Below are 25,519 nucleotides of genomic sequence, written 5' to 3'. Positions count from 1 at the left end.
ATCGCCAGAAACTTTCACACCCTTTTCTCAATGATATTATGTATATACATAGCAGTTTTATCTTTGCAGGCTTTACAACCACCTTGATTAATCAAGGGCTCCCAGTGACCTTGTATGCGTAGTGATTTTCAGTGTTTATATTTATGTGATTCTTCCATACATATTTATTATAATCGCATTCACTATATTCAAATAAGAGTTCGTTACGTATATAATTATTTCGATCGGTCAACGATTTTTATCACAAAATATCTTCGATTCCCCATAAGGTGCGCGAAAATCAATATAGTGATTTTGATTAAAAATTTTTAATTAATTTTAATTTAAGTGTAATTTTTATTTAACTAAAATTTTAATTTTATTAGATTACAGTTAAATAAAAGAAAATTCCGTTTTTATTTAAACAAAATAAAAATTATGTTACAAATTCTTTATAATAGCTATACATAGAGGAGAATTATAATTGAATTCGAACTTAAAAATTCAAAATTGAAACAATAAATTCCTAATGATATATTACAAAACACGACAACGATGCTCGCACATTATGATCATGTACGTGAATGCTATAAGAGAATTATCCAAGTGTAGAATTAGTCACATGACTCTTTTCTTCTTTGCATTGTTGGTAAGAGCATGTGTACAAGCGCAGGATGTAAACACAAATGCAGGTGTGCATGCAAGACTGTAATAATGATTTTTTATTTAAAAAACAAAAAATAAATAAATTTTAAATTTAGGGTGCAATTTCTTTTGTAAATTTTGCAAAATAAATAATTTTATATTCGTGTATAAGAACCTATTTCCTAATCTTTCTATTAAATAATAAAATTGGACAAAGATCGTGTTTGAGTTGAATTATATAAACTGAAAAAAAAATTTATTTGATTAAAATAAAATTTATATTTACGTCAAATAAATAGGCTAGTAAGCTCTGAGACAAATATATTTTATTTAGACCAAATAGTTTTTATTTGAATCAAATAACTTTTTTTTTCATATATAGTTTTCATTTAAGAAAAGATATCACATTATTATTACATATGCATGATGCATGAGATATTAATAATTTAATATTTGTTTGCAAATTTCACTATATGTAGTATGATTTATGACGCGTCATTTCAATTGTTTATAGGAATTTTAAAAAAAGATCTTTTGTTTTTGAATCACGTATACATAATAATGCCGCAAAGTTATAAATTAGATAAAGACATTCGCGTTCTGATATATCGTATATGTAAATTCACGATACATTAATATTCTTAAAACAAAATCTGTCATAAAATGATCATAAATTACTTTATTATTATTATTTTTTTTTTTTTGCAAAAAACAGAAAATTCAGTAATACACGATCTATATTTATAAAGTATGTACCTATTTCATATTACAATAAAACAAATACAAGAAATTAAGATATGCTTCTTACATAAAAGAAATATAATTCGAAAGATTCAGCAGAGCATTAAACGATAAGAGAATACAAACAGATACAGATTATATATCAAAAAAACTGATCTCTGAAATAACTCGCGGGCATAATTATACTGAGATTTTAATGGGTATAAAAATTGAAGATTATTTTTTATTCCATTAAATTGAAATTAAAACAAAGAGAATTTTCTATATAATTTTTCTATAGAGTGAAAATGCGAAATATCCTGTTTTATTTTTCACTTGGAAAAAAAGTGGTTTTTGTCTCTTTATACAGCGTATAACGTTTAAAAATAACTAACACCATGCGCCTAACACTCAGTAGGAGAGAATTTAATATAACAAGAGAATTTTGAAACAAGGAATAACTTGTGGACAAAACTTTAGATATAAAATAGTAGGAGGATTATATACAAATGGCATTCCACTGGGTAATAAATTGGAACATCTGTTCGCTATATATATGAGACAAGAAACGTTACTTCACCTTATGACATTTTTACCTAATCGCACACCTCGAACAATTTTATTTCTCTATTTCTCTATCTATATATAATTATATATACTATTTTACATATTATATTTTAACTTCCTTGCACTTGATCTACCTATACCTCTTGTATAATAATTTACGCAAGAATATACTTTTACATATATTCAATATATCGATATTTAATTTTTTTTATTATATTGCTATGCGGTTAAATATGATTTTTATTTTGAAAAAAAATTCTAACTTAATGTTTCTCAATTCGAATGTTTCAATGAACTTCAAAAAAAATCCATATTTGAAATTATGTAAATAAAAGTAAAAAAATAATTGTCATTCAATCTAAATTTAATAAATATAATATTAATTGAATTTCAATAAGCAAAATAATATATACATATATGTATATATTGACATTTTTCTAGTTTTCGTATATATAAATATTACATGCATAACTTTGTCTTATTTTCAATATATGGATATCTGAAAATTTATAACCAATGTTATGCAGTAATTTTTCATATATAATGATAATATATACAACTTTCTTGCAACACGAAGAAGTTACATTCGGTTCGCGCAGTAAAATAATTTTAAGGCAATTAAGGTTGTGGGGAAAAGTTAGAAATCGTGAATAATTTAATTTTATATTTATATATATATATAAATATACACTTCTGTGTATATACACATTTCTATATAAAATTTAACGAATACATTTGCAAAAATAAAATTCGCAACATTGGAATATATATTGAAGAAAACGTGCCAAAGAAATAAATAATGCTTAAATTACATCTAGGCAAAACTTGTACCACAATTTATTTTAATTTTCTTTTAAAAACCTACTCGCCTTTATTTATATTATTTCTATTATACTTTTTTTCCAGTGATATGACAAAAAATAAGTCGAAAAAACAGTATTTAACAATAAAATAAGAAACATATGACCCATATTTCTATATTTACAAAACTCAAGAATTTACATGTCCCTGTTTTTGCTCTGTGTCTGAAATTTTCAAAAGCAGTGCAAAGTAAAGGGGGAGAAACTTTGCAATTTTTTTTAAGTTCACCAGTCTTTTGTCTCCTCAACGAGAGCCTGAATAATAAATACAGTCGAACCTGTTCTTTGAAATCTCACTTATCTAAGTTATACTGTATTCGAAAAAAAACCTATTTTCCAAAACTATTCGAAATTTCAAAATATATTGAAGACATAAAAAAATATTATATAGGGTATATTAATTTAGTTAAAATATTTAGTTATGTTAATTAAAATATTTAATTAATATAAACAAATATTTTATTTCTGGAAAAGAATATTTTAAAAACCCATTTTATTTTCTCTTGTGACGTTCAACAGTTGTAAATATATAACAATGAACAATGTATAGCGAAGTTTTGTCCCCTTTTGTTGATGGAGAGGAACAGGAGTCAAAGAACCCCGGGTGCAGAATCATTTCGTAATCACCTATCTTTGATTGTGTGTGTGTGTGTGTATACGTGATTTTCTTTTCCGTTACGATCTTTGTCTAACTCACGTTTAAATTTATAAATTTTATAAATATATCAGATACATGATAATAAAATATATAGAAAAAAAAGAAATATGTTTTTATAAACGAAATATGTATATATATATATTCTTAATTAATAATTAAGTAAATTAAAAAAAAAAATCTTTATTAATAATTAAAAATGTTCAATTCGGAAAAAAATGTAATAAAAAAATAACTTTAATACTTGAAATACTAATACGTTTATACTAAATAAAAATAAAAGAATAGAAAAAAATACAGAAAAACTAGTTTGTTTTTAATAAACGTGTTTTCAAAAAAAAAAAAAAAAAAATATGGGATTATACGATATATAATCCCTTTTCTTTAAATAAAACCCGGGTATTTTTTTCTTTTTTTTGAACCCGAGAGATTTTTCTCAACTGAAAAGAAGTTTTTCCATATATATTCGTATTCTTTTTTTCTTTTTCTCAAAACAACATATATATTATGGGGTAGAAAAAAGAAAAGTAAACAAAGAGAAAGAACAGTGTGTAGGTATTGTGTATATATATATATCGATCGATGTGTGCACAAATCTGTTTCAGTCGCTCCAGCAAAAGTTGAAGCAACGAGTGACAATAAAGAAAAGAAGGAACAAGAGCTAATCTGTCCAAGAGTCTTGAATCTAGAAGGAAGACTATCACGACTTTTAAGCATCCCTTGTAACGAATTAGCCGACTGCAGCATCTTTGGTCCAAATCAAAGATGCTGCAAAGGATACTGCACTCAGGGTGTTCCTCCACCTATTAAAGAACCATATCACGAGGGTGTGTATTTTTTTCTATTATAAAAGAATTAATAATTATTATAAAGTCCGCGTTGGTCGCAATCGTTAAAGCGCAGAAATACAAATTGCACGTCGTATGTTCAAATCTTCCTGGCGGCCAAAAAAATTTAATTCCGTAATTTTTAAGAGAATAAATATTAAATCTATTTAAGAATTTAATTAATATAAAAATACGATTCCATTTATACCTATCTTGAATGTAAAATGAAAAAAGTATATTTATATAAATTATTCATTACCATACTCATATATTACAAATTATGAAATCACAGTCACTTATCAGTAAAAATAATTAATTATTATAGAAAAAAAAATTAGTGAAGTTTTGTAATTGTCTGCGTGAAGATAATGCAAATAGTAATATAAAATATTTGAATATGATAATGAATGTCATTTGAATATTTATGAATCTCGTGTAACGTTCATTTGTAATAACACTTGCTAAATTGTATATGAAAAAAAAATTAAAAAACTTTTTCAAGAATCTCATTATTTCGGTAACTTGTTAAAATCCTATCTTTATATATATATATATATAAATAATAAATCCTAAAATGTTTTTATCGTAATTGAAGATTAAATTAACTATTTTCATGGTACTATATAAAAGAAAATATACACCAGCAAGTAAATTGCAAATTTAATATTAAATTCATAATAAATTTAACTTACTATAAGGTTTGTTAATAATTTAAACTTTTCTAATCAGAAAAGAAATTTATAATTTATTTTTTTTTGTAATTTTTTTTAGAATTATATTTTTGTTATGTAAATTTAAATTTTCTGCATTAAAAATAATGTTATCGATTAAATGAACGTGGGATGTCTTTTCTAAGATTGGAGTATTAATTTGATTCGAAGGTTGTTTTCTTTTTTATAAATTGCACTCACACACACACACATACACAAATAGTGCATTTAATTCTAACCAAGTTCCTGAACAAAAACGCGAACATCCTTTAATGAACAATTCGCTAATGAAGTTTACCAGTCACAGGTCAGAGAGCTTATCCTCCATTCACTTTGATGTCCCAGGTGAAAAAAAAATTTTTAATTACATACACAATTAATATGTAAATTACATTATAGAGAATAAAGAAACTAAATAATAGAATCACTTTTTTTTACTATTAATATTAAGATCATAGATTATGAAATAAAATAATATTTTAATATTATTAATAATAAAATAATAATAACTAATTTTATAATTAAAATTCTTTTTTTACTAAATTGTACAAAAAAAATTTTTATAAAATATTATTTTATTATTTATGTTATATATTATAATATTTATTATATTTCATTTTCAGTTTGTTAAAAGATTCTCTAAAAATCAATAAGGCTTGATCAGCTGTTCTTTTGAAATTGGCAATGTACCTTAGCCAAATTGTGCAACGAAGATACAAAATAATTTGATAGTAAATGGAAATAACAGTCATCGGTATGTGAACTGATAAATTGTGTTTGAAATCTAAAAGTAAAAGTTGTCGTTGCCAAGGACATTTTACAATCTTTTTTTTTTTAATTTAGAAATAAAGACAAATTCAGAAATTGTAGTTTTGAAAAAAAATTAATTGAAAAAAGTGATAATTATTAGTTTTCTTTTTTACTTCGGAAATAATTTACACATTGTTTGATGTATAATTATGTATTTTTAAAATTTTTTCACGCTGGGAAAATTTGAACACAGGATGCACAACCTAACGAAAACCAAACCGCCTTAACGAGTGCGACCAACGCGGACTCTAATTAACAATTCTGACAATCAGAATTTAAAAAATGTTAATTAATGCCTCAAACCGGAAAATTTTTCCTTCCTAAAATTTGATTTTTATTCAATTATGACAATTATCACAATAAATTACTAATATACATTTAATGGAGAACTCATTTACATAACGGAATGCAATTATATGCGCAATAATTTTCAAATAAATTACTTCAATCTCTAAGCGGTGAAAGTCTAGGAACTACACTATTAACACAGGTGCGAATCTATACACGAGTGTTATTTATTATACCATGACTTCCTTTTTAAACAAAATCAGTGATTGATAAACAATCTTTTTGTTATTTTAATAATTATTTCAACAATAAAACTAATTATTAATATTACTATTATTATTTATGTATAATACCAACTTTTTTCTAGATCAGAGTGTTCTAGAAAAAAATTTAGATACAATATAGAAAAAAAATGACAATAATTGTAAAAAAAAATATATATTAGAGAAAAAGTAAAAAAAACCTAATTATAATAGAGAGGGATAAATTTATTTGATAATACTCTCGGGATTAAAAGTTGATTACTTTTTAAGGAAGCCTTTTTCTTTTTCTCATTCAAGGAAGATAAAAGCCAACGACTTTGACCTACTCATGAGACTTGTTTTTCAACGAGGCGTTTATTGTGGTTATTCGATGTAAATTTTAGGAAGTAAAAGATGTTAACTTTTTTTTCGTTACTCAACAAAAATATTGCTTATGTTTAAATAATAATTTTCGTCTCTCAAAACTTTATTTTCTAAAAAAAAACTTCTTGCAAACATAATAAACCTTCAGACTCGTAATTTTTTTTCTTCTGTAAAAAAATAGAAAAGAAACTATTATACGTATAAATTATATAATAATAATAATTATTATTATTATAAATTTAATCATCTAAAAATGAAGAAAATGAAGAATAAAAAATTTGCCAAATTTTCTAAAGATCGAGTGAATAATTTTTGGCTTGTTAATATAGATCTCTTTCTTATATGTGTGTGTGAATTTCTAACAGAATGTTCCTCTGCCCGTTTCTATATATTATCCTTCTCCCCAAAGCACCTTTTTGGCATGTCACACACGAAACACAACAGAATATGGCAACTTTCCAGAGTGAGAAATAAAAGTATCAAGAAGTGTATACAGATGCTTCCTCTAAAAAAACAATTACCGATTTATTTGCCCTCGTTTAACAACTATACAGCGCGCGCGCGCAAATGTGACTTACTGGAGAGAAAAGACGATGAGAAATATCAAATAGAAAATGAAAATTAAATATTTAATGTCTCGCGGGAAAATAAATTTTACAAGTTGTCTTTTTCGCGATTCATGAATTTATAGCAAAATATGTTACTTAATGAAATTGGTTTATTTTTCAATAAGCTATTATAACAAATTTTCTATATCTTACTTTTCTTTGTATGGAAAATTCCTTTAATTGAATTATTTAAAACCGGTAAATTAATTCAAAACTTATCTCAGCAAATTATATTATAATATCATGGTTTCGTTACTGAATTGAGTCTTCTGTTTATATTTTTTTTTATTTCCTCATACATAGGTATATATATATTTAAACTCAATGAGTCAGATCAAATCATCGTTTTTACGCAGTGAAGACAAATTTCTTCACCTCTTTAAAATGCATTTTCTCATATAATATTGTAATATTCAATTGCACTAAAAAAAGAAATTTGATTCAAATAATTGGTTACTTGACTATTATCAAATATTTATTTAATACAAATAAATAACTACATATTTATATTAAATAAATGGTATTTGTTTCAAAAATACAGAAATTACTGATTCAAGTAAATATTTATTTGATAATATTCAAATAACTTATTTTTTGAATCAAATAATTTGTTTTCAGTGTATAAATACAGTAGAACCTCGATTATATTCTCTAAAAATATAATTATAGAATTTTTAAAGATTTTTTTTTGTCATAAAATATGTTAATTTTGCCCTTAGGTCGGGAAAATATAATACAAAAATATGAAATAAATTTACAGTTCGGATAATCGAGGTTTTACTGTAATTAAATTTTATTACCAAAAAAAAAAAAAAATCAATTGAATTCGAATTGTTTATTAAAGCAATATCAATAAGAAATATATTGTTTCACGAGGAAGTAATTAGATATATTTTTTTATTACCCCCCCCCCCCTCTTTCTTAACCCTTTCATTTAAAGGCAAACCCGCGGCATTGTTTATTTGAACGATAAAACAAGAAACATTGATAGAAAGTTTATATCGATGAGTATAGATTCAATGACCCTCGCCCGCACCTTTCTCAATGTATTACAGTGTGATGAAGTTTTGCCTCTTCGAAAATTACGCAAGATCTTCATAAAAGCGCGTCGATAAAAATTTTATTTAACGTTTATATATATAAGTATAATACGTATATAAGCTACTCAAACGAGAAAAGCAATAAAGTGCAAATTTAATATTACAAACCGCATTTATAATGCAAATATTACTTTTTAAACTCTTTTACAATTATTCCTTAAAATAACTCTTTTATAAAACAAGTAGAATTTTTAATAAAAGTACTTTTTTTCCATCTTAACTATCTTCACAAATTTTAATGCTATAACATTTTTTTTTTCATTATTATTATTCTAATTAGTATTATTATCATTATTATTTTTATATAAATTATAATTAAATAATATTTTAAAACATAGAAAATAATTCAAATAATTAATATAATACTAAATGTGCAATGATTAAAAAAATAAATAAATAGATAATAATAATATAGTACTAATGAATTATTAATAAAATAATTCAATTTATAATTGAAACAAACTTTTAGACTTAAGTAAGTGATAAAAAATAATTTGCAAAGTATAGAATAGAGACAAAAAGTATAATAGAAATAATTCCACAAATAAGACAAAAGGCATCGAAGCGTAACTAATTTTAAAAGTGAATTATCAATAAGAGACAGTTTAGTAAATTTTGTTGTGGTATATAATAATAAATATATAAAAATAATTTTTTATATATCACTGCAATTACATACTGTTACAGAAACCAAATACAACGTTCACTCATCACATTTTGCTTTCGCAAAGTGTTATAACTAGTTTAGCAAGTTTTAAAAGCATCATTAACGTCCTACGATTAGGAAACTATTAACAATAGTTAAAACATGAAAAAAGTGTAAATAAAAATTATATTGTTATTTACTGTAATAATAATAATGATGATAATAAATTGGGGACATTTTTGCACCAAATTAGGTGTATAAAACTTTGTTACACTGATTATAGGAAAGGTCATGACGTCGATTCGCAAGTGAGGCGAGTAGTGGGTGAAAGCTGATTTGTAATCTGGCACAGTGATGCCATCTAGAAATTAAAGTCTTTTCTCTCTCTTGTATGTAATACAATCAGTTACATATATATAAGTACCACATTGATTGATATACAAAAAAAGAAAAAATCTTAATATTTCACTTTTAACTCTACAATCTCTTTTCTAGGTCAAAGCAATACTAAATTTAAACTATCACACACAAAAACACTTTTAATGAGAAGTGTACTATACTGGAAATGAGAAAACTTCCATGATTGGAGAAATCGAAACTTCAAGTTTTTAGGGATAAAAAAAATTATTTCGTTTTTCTCTAATTGAGTATAGTAGTAAAAACCGAACGTTGTAATAAAATTAGAAACAGTTAAAAAAAATCATTAAAATTCAAACTAACAATGACTTTTGGCAAATAAAAAAAATAATAATAAATTTTTTTCCACTATCACTCAGCAATCAATGGTTTTAGTCGAAGGTGTCCAAAAGAAACAATACCTGAACGATTACCAATAACTCCCTGCAAAACGGATACAGATTGTAAAGAGGGAAGAAGAATTTGTTGTCCTGATAAAAAAGACCTGCAATTATATTGTAGAACTGCTGCACCTAATTGGGCAGAGTTGCCCTTTCAAAGAAGTCACGCAAGTAATAACATTGAATGCAATAATAAAAAAAATCATCTATTTAAATAAAAAAAACAACAACAAAGAAATAAATTGTGTTACAGCTTTGAAAACACTATTGGAATATATGCAATGTCAACCTCCTCCTGAAAATCTTTTTCTATTTCTATCTCAACCCTGTAATCGAACAATGGATTGTTTTCCTAATCTTTGTTGTCAAGAGGGAGCAAACAAATTTTGTAGACCTCCTAAAAAATCTTTCATTGCTCTAGCAGCTCAAGCAACAAATGTAATCACCAAAACAACAATCTACTAAATCTTTTATTTTACTTTCTTATTTATTGTAAATAATTTTTAATTCTTTCTTAATTCCAAAAATTTATTTTAATGTTTAATAAATTATATTAATTACAATTTTTATTATTCTTTTAGAGATTTATACGAGGTTAAAAAGGAAAGGTTAAAAATCAAGATTTTTACACTTGATTCGATTTATAAATTAATACCAATGACAATAAAGAAAAAAATTTTTTTAGCCATTTTTTACTGATTTCTTGCAATATACAAATAATGCACTCTTAGCATAATTTTCCCGTATTTATATTATGTAGAATTAAAAAAAAATTTAACAATAAGAATGTAGTTGTGTATATAATAAAAAATCAGCTCAGCTTTTTTTTGTCCTGCCCTTAGTCCAACTGAAAAATAAATATAAAAAAAAATTTCAGAATTGAATAATAGTTTTTTAATTTATATTATTTGAATAAGAAAATAATTTATGAATTAAATGTTGAGTTAGAATTAAATTTATTAAATTAAAAATTAATCTGTATTATTATTACTTTAAAGGAAGTTAAAAGTTTATTAAATTATTTTTTTAAGGAATTTTCATATCGAGTTTAAAATTAAAAAGGGATTTATATTTAATTATTTTTTTGTATTTAAAAAATCTCTACCTTTTTGAAGCCAATGTCGGCAGCATATTCTCTAAAGCACTGTCTGCAAATATTTAATCCATATTTACGAATTAAACCATGTCTGTTTGCACACGCTCGGCTGTAAAAAATACATTTTTTTACAATCCTATGAATTACTTATATGCTTAATAATTTATTATATGAATTAAAATGATACTATTTGTAACAAAATTAAATTATTTAAAATTTTCATCATTATTAATGACATTTTTCTCTTAACAATATCACATATAAGTAACGCGTTGTTTATAGGTTATGTTTCCTAGTCCCAAATTTATTTCAATTTAATAATATCAACTTCGAAATATAAAATACATCCTCTAATTAAATGAAATACTCTCTTTAAACTGCACTAGAAAGAATAGTACTCAACCATCTAAAATAAACTATTATTTACCTTGTCGAGTAAAGAATAACGACTGTCAACACGCGGTGAACACGAGGAAAGTAATTTTCAATTATCAACAAAAAATCTTATTCTATGGACAAAAATTTATTGGGAGACTCACCAGGAACGTGATCCTTGACCATATTTTCGTGGATGCGAATACCAAATGTTTTGAAAACCCATTTTTTAAGCAAAAATATATCTTCGCTTTTCTTATCAAGAAAAAGTCAGCAGACGTAAAGAACCGGAAACTATGATGAACTTTGTGACAGGCGAATATTAATTTACAGAAACTCCACCAGAGGACACTAGATACTGGATCAATGGGAAAACTTTGAAATTTTTAATAATGTAAAATTTCAATCCTATTTAGAAGAGCCGAGATAAAAATTTATCGAACCTAATCAGAATATTTTGTATGATTTTTTTCCCCAAAAAATTATAAAATATAATTCAAGTTAAAAATTGATTTCAAATATGCGCACGCAAATCTTTGCGCATTTTTTCTGCGCAAGGAAGTAAACGATTCTAAAAAAGCGCGAAATTTCAAATAAATAAACACTCAAACAGACTAAATTTTTGCATTTTGATATTTCTATAACAAATATTAATAAAAAAATTTTACAATAGTATTTTTTAAAAACTAATTTTATAACATTTAGATTTTATAAAAACTTTTTCATACATAATTAAAGAGTTAGAAATTAAATTCCATCAAAATGGCGGTATTACGTTTTGATGCTACACGTCGTACTAAACTATCTGCGGAATGTAGTGAATATTTTCCTCTAACAATGTTAAAAAAAATGTTATTCATAGTTAGTGAAAATTAACGACAAAGTGAGAAAACAAATCTTGTGAATGTAAAATTGACAAAACGAGATTAGGAAGATTTATTTTTAACATATGCTTTTTTGACAATGTTTGTATATAGTAGAAAGCAAAAATGATTATACTTTTAAGTTAATAAAGCATATATAGAATAATTTCAATTGATTAAGAAAGGAAAAAAGTTAATATTTTAAGTATAGAAAATTTTTGATAAAAATCATAGAAGAATAAACTGGATGCGGCAAAGGTTAGTGGTGGGGATTTACTATATATATATATATACATACATGTACTAGATTTAACAATTTTGCATTCTAATTTATTATCAAACGTGGATAGTTTGATTTTCTGATTTTAATTTATCGAATTATATTTCTCTAAGAGCTTGAATAGAAAAATTATTTAATTTTAAAGTGATAAAAATTAAAAAAAAAAACTTAAAAATCGCGCGCTATTATTGCCCTTCTTGTTATTGGTTAAAAATGATCGAAATTTACCGAAGATCTCCGAAAATATATTTAAAGCCACGTGAATGGAGGAAAAACAATAAAAAGCCGCCCTGGTGTCATTTTATGAAACTTAACTTTTGTCTCGTCTCTATAGGTAAAACAATTTATGACGTTTCGCCCAAAGGACGCTCCGGCAAACAATTGCGGTTCAAACATAACCTAAAAAGTATAAAGGAAAATTGTGTGGTGTGCAGTTAAATCACGGAGGATATAAAGATTTTATTAGTTTTAAAATATTAAAAAGTGAAAAATGGTTCCTCTAGGTCCTACACCTGGACATCAAACGTCTATTAATAATTCATCTAGTGCACCAAGCAGTGGAACCAAAGGCAGTTCTGCAGTTGTAAGTTTTGTAAAATTCGAAACAAAAGACCCTTTTACAATTGAATATGTATAATATTAAAAAGTAGAAAAAAAGTTATTCAACTTTTCTTCAAAAGTAAATTGTTTAACTTAATTATTTGATAAATTTGATAAATAAAACATCGAAGTGGCTAGTCGTCCGTCTAGACGGATACGAAATTACTGCTAGTCGTCCGTCTAGACGGATAAATATTTTTGTCCGTCTATTATACTGGCATTACTGTTAAAAGTATCAGACAGTATCCGGATGAAATAAATGGATTAAAATTTGTCCGTCTACTCTTAAGAAAATAATTATTAATAATAAGTCACGATCCAACTAACAAGGTCCTGCCACGCGCCTGTAAAAAACTCATCCAATTGGATTCAAAATAAAAAAAGAAATATTCATAAGAAACAGTTACTGCTAACCGTTAAAGGTAATTTTATTATAAAAAATCAAAACTATATACATTAAATTGAATATTTTACTAATTAAAATATTAAGGGGTTAGACCACTGTAAAGACCGAAAATCAGACCCATTTTTAAGATTTTTTTTCAAGAACAGAATTAAAAAATCAATTATATATTATTTTTAAGTACATATTAAAATTTAATTTTAATACATTAAAAAATTATTTTCATAAGGTAAAACAATTAAAATTGCGACAAAGACAGTCGATCTACAAAAACCCTTTTTTATGCAGAAGTGTAAGGCCGGTAGAAAATCTTTTTCAGTTTTTGACTTAAAACAAAAAACCAAATTTTTTTCTTATTTTGTAATTCAAAATCTATAGAAGCTTTTAAAATTTTTTTTTTATATTTTTAAAAATCTTTTTTAGCTAGCCATTTTTGAGTTATGAAATTTTCAAAATTGCAGAATTTTCATGACTTTTAATTTTTGAATGCTCATAACTTCTTTAAAAATGCATCAATTTTAAAAGTTTTTTTTCAAAATGTATGTTTTTAAACGTACTTTAAAAAAAATGGAAATTTTTTTCAAATAATATTACTATTAAATTTTGAAGTTATAAAGATAAAAAGTCATTTTTCTTAATTGACGTAGTGATAGATTTTTTTCAAAAATTTTCAAAAAAATTACTTCCTTTTACGAAAATTTTAAGCCTAGTCTGATCGTGGACTAAGACTAGGTATTTTGATTCGCTGATTACGAAAATCTTAGTAGTATCCTTACCCGACAAAAGGTATAGATCTTATTAAAATACTTTTTTTATATCTTATGAATTTTTTTAAATTTTTTGTATATTTTACCCAATAAAGGAAAAAACCATAAACTTTAGGACATTTTTTATGGTTTTCACCATAAAAATCAAATTTTCGGGTATTGTCACTAAGATTTTAGTAATCAGCGCATCAAAATACATAAAAGTACGTAGTATAAAAACCAAAAATATTTTTAAAATATTCAAAAAATTTTGAAAAATTACGAAAATATTGTAAAAATTGTTTGCCCACGATCAGACTAGGCTTAAAATTTTCATAAAAGGAAGTAGTTTTTTTGAAAAAATCGATCAGTACGTCAATTAAGAAAAATGACTTTTCATCTTTATAACTTCAAAATTTAATGGTATGTAATATCATTTGAAAAAAAATTTCGATTTAAACTTTAAAGAGTTTGAATTTCGCGCTGAATGTTTATATGTATGTATATTTATATAAATATATACGGGTAGACGGACAGTTTTAACAAAAAATATTTCATCCGTCTACTGTGCCAGTAAATACTGGCACTAGACGGACAATTTATATTATCCGTCTATAGACGGACAATTTAAATTCATCCGTCTAGACGGACTACTAGACGCAGCCATAAAACATTGCTTGTATCAGATTTGTTTATCGTGATAAGAATGCTTATTATTCTAATTATTTCACGTTATTGTTTGCAGAAACCAAATTATACATTGAAATACACAATGACTGGTCATATGAAGGCCGTATCTTCCGTTAAATTTAGTCCGAATGGTGAATGGTTAGCAAGTTCGTGTAAGTATTATTATTTTTTTTAAACAATCGTTATTACGATATCAATCAATTTTCATTTCAATAGCGGCAGATAAACTAATCAAAATTTGGGGTTCTTATGATGGTAAATTCGAGAAAACTATATCGGGTCATAAACTTGGAATTTCCGATGTTGCCTGGTCGAGCGATAGTAGACTTTTAGTATCTGCATCAGATGATAAAACATTGAGAATATGGGAACTGAGTTCCGTAAGTAAAACATTAAATTACCAATAAAAAGTTTCTTTTATATAAATATTCCGTGAAATTTCTCAAAAAAAAATATTTAAACTTATTTCAGGGAAAATGCCTAAAGACATTAAAAGGACACACAAATTATGTTTTTTGTTGTAATTTCAATCCACAATCAAATTTAATTGTTTCCGGTTCGGTAAGTGGAATTTTTAAATTTAAATAATACTATTAATATCGAAAAAATATAACTAAATTTCAACTTTTTAGTTTGATGAAAGCGTTAGAATATGGGATGTAAGAACTGGAAAATGTTTAAAAACCCTACCAGCACATTCAGATCCTGTAAGTGCTGTACATTTTAATAGAGACGGTTCTCTTATTGTATCAAGTAGTTACGATGGTTTATGGTAAGTGTTAATAATCAAAATTTTTTTTGGAAAATTACATCCTGAGAAACAAAAATTTTTAAAATAATATTTCAATTCTAGTCGAATATGGGACACAGCCTCAGGGCAATGTTTAAAAACATTAATAGATGATGATAATCCTCCAGTATCATTTGTCAAATTTTCACCTAATGGAAAATATATCCTAGCAGCGACTCTAGACAATACCTTAAAATTATGGGATTACAGCAAGGGAAAATGTCTAAAAACCTATACCGGTCATCGTAATGAAAAATATTGCATATTTGCTAATTTTTCCGTCACTGGTGGAAAGGTAAATTTCATTTTTGTTTTTTTAAGTAAAAAAAATAAAAATAAATATTTTATTAACATTTATTGACGATTTAACATTTTTCCAGTGGATTGTTTCCGGTTCCGAGGATAATATGGTATATATTTGGAATCTTCAAACAAAAGAAATTGTTCAAAAATTACAAGGACATACAGGTAATTTTTACTAATCAATTATTATAAATTGCAATAACAACGTTCAATAAATTACTAAATAAAAATAGTTAATTAAATTATTAATTTCGAAAAAAGAACTAATTTATTAAAAAAAATTTCAGATGTCGTTCTTTGCACAACGTGCCATCCAACAGATAATATTATTGCATCAGCGGCTTTAGAAAATGACAAAACAATAAAATTATGGAAAAGTGACACATAGACTAAAATTAACGTATCAATATTATATGATCTGTACAAATTCTCCTTTCACCTCAAAAAGAGATAACTATTATTATAAATCGTAATTATTAAAATGTAAATCAGTGATAATATTATTTTCATAAATAAAAAAAAGAAAAACAGTTGTTAAATCATGCTGATTAGAAATGGAGAATATTAAAATTTAAATATTGATGTGAAATTTTAAAAGAATAATTTTTATCTCAACTTGTTAGACTTATTAGTATCTTCAATGTTGAAAAAAAAATTTCTTTTTCAATACAATTTTATTCTTCCAAGATTTACTGTTAATCTTCAAATCAATAGGATTTTTTTAAAAGCTGTCATTTTCGCCAACCGCCGAGTACAATTTAATTCAAGAAAAAATGGCATAAAATAATGCAAAAGTATTTTTTAAAAAAAACTAAGTTTTTGTTTTCACATTTTTATATAGAGAAAAGTTTCTCATTATTTAGATATATTTTTGACACTAAAATATTTAATATTTTGTCTTTATATGAGTACTTTGACTGATGTTTTTTTTTACTTCTAAAATTCATTGATAATAAATGTTGTACGAATGCAGACAATATGAATATAAATTCATATTTTCCTGTTAATTTGATTTGTAATTCATGTCAACGAGAAAAAAATCGATTTTAGAAAAATTATAAACATTTTGCATCAGTTATAACTAAAAAAATTTGTCTTAATTTTAAGATTAGCTTACAACTTATTTTCTCCATGTTATTATAACATAATTCAATGCAAAGAAAATATTTTATTACGAAAACTGTAAATTTACATAAGTAATAAAAAAAAAAAGAAAAAAAAAACAATTACAGAAAAATGAAAATAAAAGGAAATTTATGGTCAATTTTATTCAATTTCCCATTCGCTTTTAAAATTTTACTTAATTTATCATAACTTTTAAAAAATAGTGTTTTTTAAAGACTAAATAAACTATTTAATATGATAATTATTTTATAATAACTAGGGAATTATTTACAAAAATTGTAAATAAATTTGCCAATATAAAAAAATAGATATTAAAAATTTATCATTTTTGCTTCCTCGTGGATATAATTTGTAAATAATTATATATTATTTTTCATTTTTAATATTTAGAAATTTCGGTTAAAATGTGAATTTTTGATTTTTTAACTTCCATTAATTCTTTAAATTAAACTCAAATGTTTATATTATTATATTATTTTTGTATGTTTATTTCAATGTTAATGCTTTCTCCACTAGGAAGCAAATTTTTTTCCTGATCGTAAAGAGGAAGCAAAATGTTCATGTAATGAACATCTGAATTTACATCTTGTTTTAAATACCAACGTTTTTTTGTCACTACAAATTTAATTCTCATGGACGCATAAGTATAAAAACCTGTTTTTTGTGTACGAATGGTAAATCTTATCCCACGTGGACCATGAGGAAAGTGGCGGGGATAAATTGAAACGGTACTTTTCGGTAACGCTTCATAAGAAAACACGTATACATTTTTTTCACGTGAAATAAATAGAAAAACAAATTGTAAACAAATAATTTTAGTTACAAAAATGACAAAGGATAATAAACCTCAGGCCAAACTCAACAAAAAGGTAAATAACTATTTAAGTTATTTAAATATTTTAAAGAAAAATGTCGATCGAAAACTTTTGAAAAATCAGCCCATATTTTGTGATGTGAAAATTTAAATAAAAAAACCAATTTTTTCAGAATGTTTCTTTTACTGTTAGTGAACAAATACTTAACACAAAAATGAAAATGTTATTTAGAATATTTGTTTATATTATTCTTACACCATGTGTGTTATATGGAATATATTTTCTAGCACATGAATATCGAAATTATTTTTGTAAATTACAAATTCAAGAAATATATCTCGAAGAGGAAAGACCGACTTTTAGGATACATACAAAATTTTCTAATGGCGGTGAGTAATTTTTAGTGTTTTTTTCCTTTCAAAATATTACAATAAAAATTCAAAACATTAAAAAAAAACTTTAATTTAAAGATATTGGATATTTAAAACACGTCTTTCTCGTTTTGGATCGATTGGGTTTTCAACAAGAAGAAACAACTTCAAATTGGGATCTATTATGGGCTCACGATTATCCATTTCATAAATTGAGGGCAAATTTAACAAATTTACAACAACATCAGAGAGTTAATCATTTTCCAGGCTGTGGACATATCACAAATAAAGTGGATCTATCAACAACCAAGGGAAAATATATTCCAATTTCATTTAAAATTCCCGATGATCGAGAAGATCTTCTCTCATATATTCAGAAATATCCTGAAAAATCCTATGTTCAAAAATCAAATGATCATCGTGGGATAAAAATAAAAAAAATCGATGAACTCAATTTAACAAGCGAAGAATCATTTGTTCAAGAATTTATTGATCGACCATTTCTTGTCGATGGTTATAAATTTGATATTGGTATCTACACTGTAATAACTTCTATCGATCCATTAAGAATTTACGGCTACAAAGGTGATGTTTTATTTCGATTTTGTCCTGTCAAATATTATCCATTTGATTCAGAAAATATCGATAAATATGTCGTTGGTGATGATTATTTACCAATTTGGAATGTGCCATCGTTAAAGAATTATTATCAAAATTTGGGATTTTCAATGAAAGATTCATTCGATGCCTATGTAAGATCAAAGGGTAAAGATCCACAAAAAATGTGGGACAATGCATTTGAAGCAATAAAAGAGATAGCATTAAAAAAAGAAATGAAAATTCGTGAAGCCACTAAACGTTTTGGTGATGGTAGAAATTTTTTTGAATTAATGAGATTTGATTTTACACTAGATGAAAATTTAAATGTCTATGTTATGGAAGCAAATATGTCGCCAAATCTTTCATCAGCTCATTTTCCACCAAATCAATTGCTATATGAACAAGTTTTATTTAATCTTTTTGCATTGATTGGAGTTGCACGAAGAACGAGAAGCGATACACTTAAAATAAAGTACTTATTAAAATACGGTTATTTACTTTTTTTTCAAAATTCATTTTGAGAATTATTAAAATAATTTTTCATTGCAGAGAGAAAGGAGAAATTGAAATGGAAGTTGCTGATAAAAATTTGGTAGTATTACCAGAAATTTGTAAAAATTGTGAAGATTGTTTTCGAGTTGAGTGCCAAATTTGCAGATCATGTTTTACAGACGACTGGAGAATAGTATTGTCTCAAAGTTTTTTAGAGCATCATAATAAAATGGATTACAAAAGAATATTTCCCCCATTAATTGTAAGTATAATTTCTCTCCATAGAGAAAATATTTTTCATTTAGTATTAAAAAAATATTCACTAAAATGTTTCAGACGAAAAATATGGTTTTAAAAGACTACACTCTGAGAAATCAACTTCTAATAAGATGGTATCAAGGAAAATGTGAAATTGATCCCACATGGTGTAACTAAAAAATAGTCCTACAAAAATGAAATTGTGCCATTGCAAAATGTTTAAGAAATTTTTATTTATAAAAGTCACAAACTTAAAATATTTTTATACAGAGAAAAAAAATAAAATTTAAACAAATCATTCAATTTGTTTTTTTACGACTTTTCTTAACTTTCGATTCAGGAGCATTTGGATTTTCTCCTTTATAAAAGTCTTTTAATAGTTGCATGGCTTCGTCGCCTTTTACGTTACCAATAATTTTTATTTCCGAACCGTAAATTTTTTCAACATTAAAAACACTACTACAACCACCAAATCTATCATTAGCACAACCAAAAATAATACTTCGAACTTTCAGTTCATATAAAGCAGCAGCGCACATTATGCATGGTTCAACTGTAACTATAACGTCAATATTTGAAAAAACCAATTTATAATTCAATTGTCTTTCATCACAAAATTTTAAAACTTTGTCAATACAATTTAATTCAGCGTGTCGTGTCGCATTTCGCGTCTCATTAACTGTATTATTACACGTTGCAATTATTTCATTTTCATAAATAAAAAGACAACCAACAGGTACTTCTCCTGCTTTAAAGGATTCTTTTGCTTTTTCTAATGCAAAATCCATCCACTCCATTATTTAAAAAATAAATAAAAAAATAAACTTTTTAAGTTTATAAATAATAAAACAAAATAATAAAACGATATTTTAAAAAAATAGAAAATATTAATCTCTATTTTAGTTTGAATAAAATTTCATTAAATTATTCTCTTCAAGAGTATTTTTTGCTTTCTCAGGCCAATTTTCGTTATTTACTGCCCGTGGACTTGGATGTGGCATATAAATTACATTCACGGTACTTGTCTCATTTTTTAAAATTTCCTTTACTCTTTCCTCAGCAAATCTCCCGATGCCAATGATAATCTCAACTTTTAGCAATTCAATGATCTCCTTAAGAACTTCGTCACAAATTTGGAGAACTTCCTTTTTTTCCGCAGCCTGAAAAAATTTGTTTATTAGTAAAAATTTAAGTTGAAATATTTAAAATACAATTTTAAATTTTGCCTTTAAATCTGCAGGTGTAATATTTTTAGCATTTGAATTCATAAATGCCAAAGGACAATAATTATGAACATAGCTATGACGAAAGAAAACGTCAGGTGTTTTGCAAAGTTCTTTAAAAAATCCCCAAAATCTTGATCCACTGATTTCTTTACGAGTACAATCAAAACCAGTGATTGGTCGTTCTTTATGTTCACGTGGTGGTTTATCAATTTTTCCCGTTATTTTTAACCAATCTTTAACCATTGAGATTTCACCGAATGGAACACCATTTTGTGACATACCCCATGGTCCGGGATTAATTCCAAGATATAAAATTTTTTTCGTCCCTTGACAAAAGGTATTTACATAATTTGCATGAACATCGTATGCATAATCAACAGGATTGTATATGTAATCAACAGGTGCTTTGAATTTAATTTGACTTAAATTTTTCGAGAGATTTCGTTCAAGAGCTAAGAGAGTCTCGGCAATTGATGATGAAACTTCTGATTCGAGAATTAAATTATCATTGACAACTTCATTTAATTGCGTGGATATTAATTTTCTTTTTCGAATATTCTTCTCATTGGTACTAGTTATATTTTTCTCACCACTTTCCAATTTTTGACTCTTTGAAGAATTCATATTGTTACTTCTTTGGAAATTATTGATATAAATCCTGTTAAAATAACAAAAGAAAAACGTTATGTGCGAATAAATTGTTAGAAATCAACTAATGATGCAATTACTATTCTTGTAACATATCCAAATGAAAAAAGTTGTCAATGATAAGAAGTAACATTTTTATATTTATTATCTCTCAAAAAATAAACAAGTCTTAACATAACCAAACTTTTTGCCGGTCCTAAGTGACGCATATTTTAAGTTTGAAATAATTTTCATTTCTATTTATACAGTAATTAAGCTACTAAATTATAAAAAATGTACCTAAATTTCCTTGATAAAAAAAACAGTTGGCAGTTTCAAATTAGTTATTAAAACTAAATTTACTTACCGAAAAAGTAAACACAGGGCTAGCACAGGGTAACAAACAAAAACCACTGAGTAAACCAGGGCCGTATTTTAAATAACTCTCAGTGGTATAGAATGACTCATATTTTGATGCAAATATTTTTACGGAAAATGACAACCAGAGGCGTAATCAATCTGCGAAATATTAAATTTGTATAATAAAAGAAGTAAAATTTAAAATAATAAAAACGTATATTTTGCAAACTAAAATAAAACAATTACTTTATTTAATAATATTTATTAACGTACCTTTTATTTTTTTTCTCTATTTAAAAACACTTTTAACACTCACTTGTAATTTAAAAAAAGGCAATTTTCAAACAAAATAATTTAATTTCAATTTCACACTTTTTAAATATTAATTTTTAAAAGACAAAAATTCACGTATTAGCTGCGATTTAAACGATCGCAATACTGAATAATAAAAATTAAAAAAAGACCCGAAAAATTTGTAACAATAGATAAAAAAGTTTGTTTAAAAGAAATTTTAAATATATCAATTCTCAAATATAGTTAACAGTTTTTTGTAATTAATTTATTTATTTTAATTTAAAAGAGTTAAAAAAAGAAATTAGTTGGAAAAATATTTTAACTAACTTGAGTATAGATAGTTAATATCATTTTTTGTAATAGAAATAAAATTTTCATATATAATATAGGAGAATAAAAATTTAATAAATTAATGCAATAAACATTTTTAAACATTCCTGAAAAAATAAATAATTAATACAATTGCGAAAAGAGATAAAAATATTATTTCTCACCACGATGAATTAACTGAAAATAAAAGTAAATTAAACAAAGTAAAAAAATATTTCATGCAATTATTAAAGTAAAATATAAAGCAACATTGTGACCACAAAGATAAAAAATTCTTATAAATTATATTTTACTGGTATTCCAGTAATTTTTTTTCCTATTCCCGATTTTCCTACCTATAGCTGTATTTAAAACGAAAAAAAATCTTTTTCTATTCCCGATTTCCCTATACATATATTATAAACGAAAAAAATATTTTTATTATTTTCGATTTCCCTACCTATAGCTATATTTAAAACGAAAAAAATATTTTTACTATTCCCAATTTTTTTACCTACAGCTACGTTTGAATCGAAAAATAATTTACCGCCAAGGTGCAATAAAACCTACACTAGGGTTAACGTCCCGGGACGTAACCGTCACCTTAGCGGTCTTTTCTGAAAAGAAAACTTTTAATTAGTTTAATTAAAATTATCAAAAACTTTTTTAAATTCTACATGCATTAACTTTTAATTTATAGAATTAAATTTGAAATTTAGTATAAAAATCTGAAAAATCTATGTCAAATAAATAATGAAATGTTATAAATTTAATTTAAATTAATTATTTTTTATAGAAAAAAATTTACTTTAACTGATAAGAAAAATTAGAAAACATTAAATATTGAACAAATCATAAAGTACAAAAAACAAACATATATATATATATAAACAATAAAAAGCATTGACAAAAAATATTAATTTGCGTAGTAATAACAGGGCTCATCCACAAAAAATATGATACTTTGTGATACAGTGGTGTTAAAAAAAGGGGGAGAAGTATCATAAATAAAACATTTCTTGTAGATGCCCCTTAAAGATTACTACAAAAATAATACATTGTCAATGGTGTCACTATGTTGCCACGTTCCTTCCCTGTTTTTAAACATTTTTAATATTTTGTTTTAATTTTTTTAAAGTTGAGTAATATGATTGCAAAATTTTTGAATCAAATTTAATTTCTAAAATTAATATAAAAAGAATTAATTTTCAATTTATAAATTAATTTATTGTAATTGAATTTACATGAAAGAATAAATTAAATCGTTAACTGTTTTAAACAGGGAAGGGGTTGAAATAAAAAAAAACTCACCGATCGCGGATTCCAACGTTGAATTGGCGGGTGCGCACATCATCTTCTTTGCATCCATCCTTCTCATCCTTCTCTCTGCTACTCGCTGTAACCATGTTTCTTCAACACCTCCTTTTCTTCATTTCATGTTCAGTGAAGTCTGTAAAATTAATAAAATTAAAAATTAAAATTATGATACCATAAATATTATTTAGATTAATGTTCAGAATTAAATTTAATAATTGATAAAATAAACTGTCTAGATTATTTAATTTTTCTAAAAAGAATTATCTATTCAAATTTATACACATGTATTAAATAAATGTTTGATAAATAATTGAGGGACTGGATTCCATAAGGTAATACGCGGGAAAGTGGAAGACACTCCGTACAGCGAGTCTACGGCTGCGCGAGGGGACCTGCGCAAAATCATGTAACCTATTATGGAATCAAGCCCCTCAATTACAGTAATTAAAAAAAGGTAGATTAATACTACAAATAATTTTAAGGATCAAAAACTACTACTAGGGGGGAGGGGGTTTAAGCTGCCTGTGATGAGCTGTGGAAAAAAATTCAATTTTGTGATGTTGGAGAGGGAAGGGTCTATCATGAGTACAAAATATGGGTCGTTTATGCACAACAACTTAATTACAAAATTATGATAAACTTACAACAAACTGCGTTCAGCTATACCCGATCTCCTCCAGGAGCTGCTCCGCAACAAACTCCTATTCCTCTTAATTGCACTAGCACTTACTAAAACACAATTTTTCATCACATCACTATATCTCACATTTCAGATTTCCCGAAATGAACACAAGTACTTTTATCAAAACGATATTTTTACAACACTGATTTTTTCACTCACTATATCACAAAACACTTTCACACGTAATGAATAATTAAACTTTTTACGCACAATTAGAATGAGAAGTTAAAATTATTCCAAAAGAAAAAACTTTGTGACGGTTACTAACAATTTCTTCAAATCTAAATGCATCCGATTGGCTAAGCAAAGAAACACTAAATGCAATTGCGCGCCTAATTGACTAGTTTGAAGTTAGTTGCAAAACAGTAAGGCTAATTTGCACATTTTAACTACATCCTCATTGGCTGAGCTCCAACCAATGAGAATGCGTTCTAACGACGCAACGAGCTCTCGTACAACCTTCCCCTTCCGCTGCTCGTCGAGCACTGACTGCAGTTGCGCGCGCACTGCAGCAGCTCAGAACGGGTGGGGGCAACTATCATCCCATTGGTTGGAATCTTAAGGGTTCTGTCACACTATCGTGCATGCAATGTGCGTGCAATGTGAATGCATGCATTTTACTGTGTTCACTCTTTGATGAAATCTAGTAAATTTTCAGTAAATTGGCGGTTAAATATAAAAAAATATTAGAAAACAAGTAAAATAAAATTAAAAGAAATATGTAAAAAAATTGTTTTCATTCTTTCGACCCGAATTTCTTTTAATTATTTATTTATTTTTTTTAATAATTAAGAGCCTTGTTTTTAACTTAAAACAAGAAAGTTTTTTATTTAAAAAAATAAAAAAAGCCCTTTTAGACACTCTCAAAACTAATTCGTTTTATACAAAAAAAAGGAAACTAAAAATAATATTAATAATTATTATTAAAACTATTATTATAGAATTTATAATAAAAAAATAAAGCCTTTTTAGATAACCTCAATACTGATTCGTTTTATAAAAAGAAAGAAAAAAAACTAAAAATTATATTAATAATTATTATTAAGACATTATTTATAA

The 25,519-nt window shown here is 25.6% G+C and overlaps 7 protein-coding genes across 10 annotated transcripts in view; 3 read left to right on the top strand and 4 right to left on the bottom strand.

The window, feature by feature from the left end:
- The window catches only part of LOC127283945 (uncharacterized), a 34,278-nt gene extending 9,373 nt beyond the window's left edge, over positions 1 to 24,905 (bottom strand). The window contains exons 1-2 of the mRNA XM_051309147.1: positions 24,423 to 24,905; positions 23,773 to 23,911 (exon numbers count right to left, since the gene is read on the bottom strand). Coding sequence (XP_051165104.1) covers positions 23,773 to 23,839 — 67 coding nt within the window. The 5' untranslated portion in view covers positions 23,840 to 23,911; positions 24,423 to 24,905. The remainder of the gene's footprint in view (positions 1 to 23,772; positions 23,912 to 24,422) is intronic.
- On the top strand, positions 509 to 10,553 carry LOC127283937 (uncharacterized). 2 transcript variants are annotated; one of them, XM_051309096.1, is made up of 5 exons: positions 509 to 671; positions 4,032 to 4,253; positions 9,818 to 10,009; positions 10,092 to 10,276; positions 10,420 to 10,553. In XM_051309096.1, exons 1-5 carry the CDS (start codon positions 509 to 511, stop codon positions 10,435 to 10,437), a joined length of 780 nt encoding a protein of 259 aa, XP_051165053.1. In that variant the 3' UTR covers positions 10,438 to 10,553. The 2 variants fall into 2 exon arrangements, with proteins under 2 accessions (XP_051165053.1, XP_051165041.1); XM_051309084.1 differs by lacking the exon at positions 10,420 to 10,553 and having other exon boundaries at positions 10,092 to 10,318.
- Positions 10,572 to 11,641, bottom strand: LOC127283957 (40S ribosomal protein S29). The gene is made up of 3 exons (XM_051309169.1): positions 11,474 to 11,641; positions 10,944 to 11,043; positions 10,572 to 10,685 (listed from the first exon to the last, which is right to left on the bottom strand). The coding sequence occupies exons 1-3, from the start codon at positions 11,533 to 11,535 to the stop codon at positions 10,677 to 10,679; spliced, it is 171 nt and encodes a 56-aa protein (XP_051165126.1). The 5' UTR covers positions 11,536 to 11,641; the 3' UTR covers positions 10,572 to 10,676.
- LOC127283869 (protein will die slowly) lies at positions 12,080 to 16,643 on the top strand. Its single transcript, XM_051308983.1, has 9 exons — positions 12,080 to 12,430; positions 12,787 to 13,035; positions 14,947 to 15,043; positions 15,108 to 15,271; positions 15,363 to 15,452; positions 15,524 to 15,663; positions 15,745 to 15,976; positions 16,062 to 16,149; positions 16,272 to 16,643. Exons 2-9 carry the CDS (start codon positions 12,943 to 12,945, stop codon positions 16,370 to 16,372), a joined length of 1,005 nt encoding a protein of 334 aa, XP_051164940.1. The 5' UTR covers positions 12,080 to 12,430; positions 12,787 to 12,942; the 3' UTR covers positions 16,373 to 16,643.
- On the top strand, positions 17,566 to 19,943 carry LOC127283854 (probable tubulin polyglutamylase ttll-15). Its single transcript, XM_051308960.1, has 5 exons — positions 17,566 to 17,978; positions 18,097 to 18,313; positions 18,395 to 19,367; positions 19,445 to 19,649; positions 19,724 to 19,943. Exons 1-5 carry the CDS (start codon positions 17,937 to 17,939, stop codon positions 19,820 to 19,822), a joined length of 1,536 nt encoding a protein of 511 aa, XP_051164917.1. The 5' UTR covers positions 17,566 to 17,936; the 3' UTR covers positions 19,823 to 19,943.
- Positions 19,859 to 20,442, bottom strand: LOC127283952 (tRNA-specific adenosine deaminase 2). Its single transcript, XM_051309161.1, has one exon. It carries the CDS (start codon positions 20,440 to 20,442, stop codon positions 19,945 to 19,947), a length of 498 nt encoding a protein of 165 aa, XP_051165118.1. The 3' UTR covers positions 19,859 to 19,944.
- Positions 20,543 to 22,087, bottom strand: LOC127283924 (single-strand selective monofunctional uracil DNA glycosylase). Of its 3 annotated transcripts, none has more exons than XM_051309060.1 (3): positions 21,866 to 21,988; positions 20,872 to 21,529; positions 20,543 to 20,805 (listed from the first exon to the last, which is right to left on the bottom strand). In XM_051309060.1, the coding sequence occupies exons 2-3, from the start codon at positions 21,493 to 21,495 to the stop codon at positions 20,545 to 20,547; spliced, it is 885 nt and encodes a 294-aa protein (XP_051165017.1). In that variant the 5' UTR covers positions 21,496 to 21,529; positions 21,866 to 21,988; the 3' UTR covers positions 20,543 to 20,544. The 3 variants fall into 3 exon arrangements, 2 of the variants coding, with proteins under 2 accessions (XP_051165017.1, XP_051165025.1); XM_051309068.1 differs by having other exon boundaries at positions 21,799 to 21,866; XR_007843409.1 differs by lacking the exon at positions 20,872 to 21,529 and having other exon boundaries at positions 20,657 to 20,805; positions 21,866 to 22,087.
- Positions 24,906 to 25,519: the final 614 nt, after the last annotated feature.

Source organism: Leptopilina boulardi, unplaced genomic scaffold, assembly GCF_019393585.1.
Source record: "Leptopilina boulardi isolate dan_hultmark-lab unplaced genomic scaffold, ZJU_Lbou_2.1 LbouV2_119, whole genome shotgun sequence".
NCBI classification, from domain to species: domain Eukaryota; kingdom Metazoa; phylum Arthropoda; class Insecta; order Hymenoptera; family Figitidae; genus Leptopilina; species Leptopilina boulardi.
Note: the sequence above shows the minus strand (reverse complement) of the source record. Positions and strands in the feature narration are given on the sequence as shown.